The following is a 7,387-nucleotide window of genomic DNA, read 5'->3' as shown; positions in this document are numbered from 1 at the left end:
CCAAGTCAGCCCGAAGCGTGGCGAGCGCAGCGGGACGCGTCCTCAGAACCTGTTCATACCCCCACTATCCACGTCGGCACGGAGTTGATGTTATAAAGTGTGGCGAGCGTAGCGAGCCACCGAGCCCGAAGCGTAGCGAGTGGCCGCTTAAAACGATCCCGAAGCGTGGCGAGCGCAGCAAGACCCGCGAGGAGACGCGGAATACAAGTCAAGTAATCCGTGTCCCCTCGCGGGACTGTTTTCCGCGTCCCCTTGCGGGGCTCGCTGCGCTCGCCACAGTTTATAAATTCAACTCCATGCCGACGTGGATAGTGGGGGTATGAACAGGTCGGGAGGACGCGTACCGCGCCCCCTCGCAGGGCTCGCTGCGCTTGCCACGCTTCGGGCTCACTTGGATAGTGTGGGGGGGTGCTAGGATAGAATAGCATGCAAATCTCATCGCGGATCGAATTGGCCGCAAATCGACTGCAAAATCGCATCGCAGGTCTCATCGGCTGCAAATCGCATGCAAACCGGCTGCAATATCGGCCGTGATATAGCATGCGATGTGCATGAAATCGGGCACCGTGATAATACACAAGTACCACTTTGTATATTGTTCTAAAACATATGCTCAAATACAGTGATGTTTGCCAATCATATGTGATCTACTGGATATCAGAGTGGATCATTTTTTGCATTTGTGGATGTGGCTGCAGAATTAATGAAAAATAAAGGTTTACACCAAATTAATTTTTTTTAATTTTATTTCACCCCCATCATGGGAATGCGGAATACAATTTAGTATTTTAACGAAACATTTCATACATTAAACATTGTGAAGTCTAATTTGGGATCTGTGGTTCACATATATAATGACAAATTGTTTTGATTATTAAAATTGTCTTTAAAGCTAAATAATATAGCCATGATAGAGATAGTAGTGACATCACTATGACATCACTACAACCTCTGGTCTGTGAGGGAATGTCTCAACTCAATAATGCTAAGTGAACATTATTGTGTTGCCTGTGTCAGTTTCTAAATGTCGCCTTTCAATTATACAGAGCTACATATATAATATGAATGAATGAGAATGGATCCATATTACTGTACTAGCTTTATACTGACAGAAATACTTCTGAGTAATATATGTGACTTTGTAACCCTTCACTAGTAATAAATACTCCTACATGATGCTATACTGTACATACTCAATAAAATCATTTTTTGGATGTAGCGCGCTTGCCAATAGTCAAAATGTTGACAAGCATTATGGGGACCCCTAGTAACATAGCACTTGCTGACATAGCACTTGCTGACATAGCGTTGTCGGCCACCCAGGATCCACATATTGCTTGTTTACATTTTGATTGTCAACACGTCGTGAGCATCCCATTCTCATCACCACACTTAGTTTTAATACCTTTTGCCTTACGGCAAATTGTGGTAGACTATTTTATTTTCGGATTGTACATTTGAAGCAAGTGCAATATTTAGGTTAAACACACATTGTACCAATAACCAATATATATATATATATATAGATAGTCTATTCTAAATCCAATGAAACATATTTTCCCGATCCTTAAAATTAATACCATTAATAAATATACAGTATAATACAAAGTAATGTTAAGATGTATAAAATGAAATAGCATATAAACACTGGGGGGCCTTATTCTAGTTCATTCTTTGAGGCAAATTCCTTCTTAGCTGGACAAAACCATGTGCACTGCAGGGGGGCAGATGTAACATGTGCAGAGAGAATTAGATTTGGGTGAGAGAATTAGATTTGGGTGAGTTATTTTGTTTCTGTGCACGGAAATTACTGACTGCTTTATTTTTACATTGCAATATAGATCTCACTTTGAAGAAAAACCCCACCCAAATCTAATTCTCTCTGCACAAGTAACATCTGCCCCACCTGCAGTGCACATGGTTTTGTCCAGCTTTGAAGGAATTTGCCTCTAAGAGTGAACTAGAATAAGGCCCTGAGTTCTGATGTCATTGCTTATATTCTGTAAGTTCTGATGTCATCAACTAAGGGGCAAATTTAGTAAAATGGGTTCTATTGAAGATTGGGTGGGATGTCTACTACTTATTTATTTAGCAGCCTTTGGAAGATACTAGAAATAATATGTTTGGTTGCTATGGGCCAAATTTCAACTTCAATAGAATTCCCAACTTAATAAATTTACCCGTAAGTGTCTATTGAGAAAACAAGTGTGGAATTATGAGGAACAGTATACTGCTTCTGTGTATTATGCTGAGGAACAGTATACTGCTTCTGTGTATTCTGCTGAGGAACAGTGTACTGCTTCTGTGTATTATGATGAGGAACAATGTACTGCTTCTGTGTATTATGTATACTGTGCTTCTGTGTATTATGCTGAGGAACAGTGTACTGCTTCTGTGTATTATGCTGAGGAACAGTATACTGCTTCTGTGTATTATGCTGAGGAACAGCATACTGCTTCTGTGTATTATGCTGAGGAACAGTATACTGCTTCTGTGTATTATGCTGAGGAACAGTATACTGCTTCTGTGTATTATGCTGAGGAATAGTATACTGCTTCTGTGTATTATGCTGAGGAACAGTGTACTGCTTCTGTGTATTATGCTGAGGAACAGTATACTGCTTCTGTGTATTATGCTGAGGAATAGTATACTGCTTCTGTGTATTCTTCTGAGGAATAGTATACTGCTTCTGTGTATTATGCTGAGGAACAGTATACTGCTTCTGTGTATTATGTATACTGTGCTTCTGTGTATTATGCTGAGGAACAGTATACTGCTTCTGTGTATTATGCTGAGGAATAGTATACTGCTTCTGTGTATTCTTCTGAGGAATAGTATACTGCTTCTGTGTATTATGCTGAGGAACAGTATACTGCTTCTGTGTATTATGTATACTGTGCTTCTGTGTATTATGCTGAGGAACAGTATACTGCTTCTGTGTATTATGCTGAGGAACAGTATATTGATTCTGTGTATTATGCTGAGGAATAGTATACTGCTTCTGTGTATTCTTCTGAGGAATAGTATACTGCTTTTGTGTATTATGCTGAGGAACAGCATACTGCTTCTGTGTATTATGCTGAGTAACAGAATACTGCTTCTGTGTATTATGCTGAGGAACAGTATACTGCTTCTGTGTATTATGCTGAGGAACAGTATACTGCTTCTGTGTATTATGTATACTGTGCTTCTGTGTATTATGCTGAGGAACAGTATACTGCTTCTGTGTATTATGCTGAGGAACAGTATATTGCTTCTGTGTATTATGCTGAGGAACACTGTACTGCTTCTGTGTATTATGCTGAGGAACAGTATACTGCTTCTGTGTATTATGCTGAGGAACAGCATACTGCTTCTGTGTATTATGCTGAGGAACAGTATACTGCTTCTGTGTATTATGCTGAGGAACAGTATACTGCTTCTGTGTATTATGCTGAGGAACAGTATACTGCTTCTATGTATTATGCTGAGGAATAGTATACTGCTTCTATGTATTATGCTGAGGAATAGTATACTGCTTCTATGTATTATGCTGAGGAATAGTATCGTGCTTCTGTGTATTATGCTGAGGAACAGTATACTGCTTCTGAGTATTATGCTGAGGAACAGTATAGTGCTTCTGTGTATTATGCTGAGGAATAGTATACTGCTTCTGTGTATTATGCTGAGGAATAGTATACTGCTTCTGTGTATTATGCTGAGGAACAGTGTACTGCTTCTGTGTATTATGCTGAGGAACAGTGTACTGCTTCTGTGTATTATGCTGACGAACAGCATACTGCTTCTATGTATTATGCTGAGGAACAGTATACTGCTTCTGTGTATTATGCTGAGGAACCGTATACTGCTTCTGTGTATTATGCTGAGGAATAGTATACTGCTTCTGTGTATTATGCTGAGGAACAGTATACTGCTTCTGTGTATTATGCTGAGGAACAGCATACTGCTTCTGTGTATTATGCTGACGAACAGCATACTGCTTCTATGTATTATGCTGAGGAACAGTATAGTGCTTCTGTGTATTATGCTGAGGAATAGTATACTGCTTCTGTGTATTATGCTGAGGAATAGTATACTGCTTCTGTGTATTATGCTGAATGTTAGCAATCACCTAAGATTCCTGAGACCATATAAAAGAATGACATGGAACTCTCAGGGGACTTAATAAAACCCATATCATTTACAGAAGGGAGTATTTTATCCCTAATATACAACCATCTGCAGCCGTCATGATCCAAATATATTCATAGAAAATATTAATAATACTGGTTATTGTATAATTCAAAATATAGAGAAAAAAACCTGCTTATTTTTTACACAGTAAAAAATAAATATAAAAAGTAAAACCATTGACTATATTTTTTACAGACTAGTAAAATCTGACAGACTATTGCACCCAAATAGGCCTGACAAATGTTACAAAGGATTTATGAAGGGAATTAGTCAGATGTGGAGTAATATGTACATAAAACACTAATATATATATATATATATATATATATATATATATATATATATATATATATATATATATATATATATATATATATTTTTTTTTTAAGTAGGACGTTGAGGCTGTAGCTTAGTTACCCTGGTCATTTTCAAAATGGATTCTTCTAAAATCTATGATTTTCATTCATTTATGGCAATGGATTTTATTTTTTATACTTAGAGGGAGATTTATCAAGTCTTTGAGTGCAATGAAGAACCATCCAATCAGCCATTTTTGTTTTTCAAACACAACCAGGGCTTATTGGATGGTATTTTATCTTTCTCTAAGACTTGATACATATTTCTCTCCTAGGCCCAGATGTACCAAGCTATGGAGAGAGATAAACCACCAGCCAATCAGATCCTAACTGCCATGTTACAGGCTGTTTTTGAAAAATGACAGATAGGAGTGGTGGTTTATCAATCTCCTTTTCAAAGCTTAGTACATCTGGCCCTTAATCTGTTGTGTCCAGTACATCTATAACAACACTCATACTCCTTCATAATTGCCAGTCATATCATTATATACTGTGGGGGCAACTATTGATGCCATAAGCTTCGTTAAATGTCCAGGATCGAGAAACACCACTAAAATGAAAACAAGCAAGCTATTGACACATATCGGCATGGAATAAGTATAGAAATGAGACTGTTTGTGAAAGCGAGCACTGTCAAAATGAATAGATGATTGCTAGACGCAGGCCCAATGATTGTGCTCATAAATCCAGACACGTTGCTGAGGTATTTCTTTTACATTGCATTGCTACAATTTACACTATGGATATGGGCAGGTGATATAAGGTGTTAAAAATATGAATATCTCAAATTCCTACATCAAGGTATACAAAAAAATTAATCTCTTATCAATCATGATTGTCGCAGATGACTGTCACATCTCATTATATATAAAAGCCAAAATTTCAGGTCAGATAGCTAGTTTTTTTATATTCCCACAGTTGTAACTCCATGCTGAACTCTTTGATTTAACTTCAAAGGCCAGCTGTGATGCAGGCAGCCATCTTGTTTCCTCACGCAGGCATTTTGACAAGAAACGGCTTGTTCCTATGTGTGCATCCAACTGGTTGTTGTCAAGGAGGTAATAAGGGGTTATGTCCAATTTACAGTTCAATCTATAGTGTTGATACTTGAATATATTTCATTTCAATAACGGCTGGTAGACTTCTTATGGTTAAGACTGAATTCATTGTCAAAGACGTAAGAAAGGTGTAAACTGTATTGATGTAATGGGTTCTTTATTCTAGTGGACCTGTAAAACGAAGTTACAGTGCTTCATCATTTCCTAGGGCCCAGCTTATTGTGCCCAATGTATACATGTGGTCCTCCTGATGATACACAGACTTGGGCTATGCTCTGCTGCTAGTACTACAAGGAGTACTCTGAGTACTGTCAATACTGTGGTTTGTGCTGCTGTTCTCTGATCCTCCAGTCAGTGTCGGAACTGGCTGCATCTTAACCGAGGGTCCTGAATAGATGAGAGGAAGAACAAGTACCAACAATAAGCACAGAAGAAAAAAATAAGATTTATAGATAAACTAAATAGACCTTTACTACAAAACACCTGGAATAGGCATCTTAGATCTATTTTATACACAAGAAAGCAATAAATTCGTTTTATTGAGTTATAAACATCCATCTGTTCTATCGGCAAAAAATAATGTATTATGGGCCTGATTGTGTGGAGTTTGCGAGGATCAGAGTGCCACGCCTAAGAACATAGCTTCTGATCTCCTTCACAACCTTTGGTCGTGATTGGTTTCAGGCTCCGGTCAGCCTGCATATGTTGATGCTTACTCAGGCTTGCTGTAAGATTTGGAAGCCTGTATCCAATCTCACAGACCTGTCATGCTCTCAAAACAAGGGCAACACGCACTCATCCGAAGAATAGTGCTAGGTACCACCCCAAAATCCATTCCATATTAATGATGTTGCTGCTGCTGTCAAGAGGCTGCAGGCAATATTGCAAGACCCACTCTGCACCTGAGCAGACCAACAATCATTGGATTTGTACATAAACCATTGGTTCCCAAACACCGGGTGCCTCAGGACCTTCGCAGGGGTGCCTCGGGTTGGTGGTCCAGGACCACTGCAAATTATTAATGGTCATTGTAATAGGCAAAACCAGTGCTCGTAGCCTCCAATCATAAACTATGTGGACGAGCAGAAGTGAATCTCATTGCTTCCCACATAATTAAGCCGAAGGAAGACCTATTAACACAATTGACTTCATTTAAAAAAAAATCTTGAGTTTGCCATGGAATTGATTGGCACTTTAAAAAAAAAAAGGGGAAACTCTCACAAATTCTCTCACTTTCTGGGTGAAATTTAATAGGATGAGACAGTGGTTCCCAAACTGTGTGCCGTGGCTCCCTGGGGTGCCTCGGGACACTTGCATGGGTGCCACGGGTTGGTGGTCCAGGACCAATTCAAATTATTTATGATCAATTATTTCTGGATAAAACCAGTGCTGTTGGCTGCCAATCATAAATATGTGTACAATCAGAACCAAATTCTGCCCTTTACCACATAACTGAACCTAAGAAGCACATATAAACACAATCTACTTCATGTTATACAAATATTTCTTGGCCTAGGGGTGCCGTGGAAAAATTCTGATGCTGTAGGGTGCCCTGATTCAAAAAAGATTGGGAACCCCTGGGATGAGAGATTAAGAAAGTGAGAGATTTGGTGAGAAATCTCCAGGTTTTTTTAAAGCGGCAATCATTAACACTGCAAAACCAGTTTGATTTTGAAGCGCCTTGAGTCCTGTTGGAGAAAGTGCGCTATATACATTAAATTTACTTACTTTCTGAATCTCTTCTCCTATTACATTTCACCCTCTGTTACTCACACCCTTTTACATTTCACCCTCTGTTAC

General features: G+C 38.8%; 1 protein-coding gene across 2 annotated transcripts in view; it reads right to left on the bottom strand.

Annotated features, from left to right (window-relative positions):
• Positions 1–728: 728 nt before the first annotated feature.
• ENG (endoglin) overlaps positions 729–7,387 on the bottom strand; it is a 109,066-nt gene continuing 102,407 nt past the window's right edge. For both annotated transcript variants that reach the window (XM_083160832.1, XM_083160831.1), the window contains exon 15: positions 729–5,974. In XM_083160832.1, coding sequence (XP_083016958.1) covers positions 5,856–5,974 — 119 coding nt within the window. In that variant the 3' untranslated portion in view covers positions 729–5,855. The remainder of the gene's footprint in view (positions 5,975–7,387) is intronic.

The sequence above is a fragment of the Crinia signifera genome, chromosome 9 (assembly GCF_055691185.1).
Source record: "Crinia signifera chromosome 9, ASM5569118v1, whole genome shotgun sequence".
In the NCBI taxonomy this organism is placed as follows: domain Eukaryota; kingdom Metazoa; phylum Chordata; class Amphibia; order Anura; family Myobatrachidae; genus Crinia; species Crinia signifera.
This window is presented reverse-complemented; position numbering and strand designations above follow the sequence as displayed.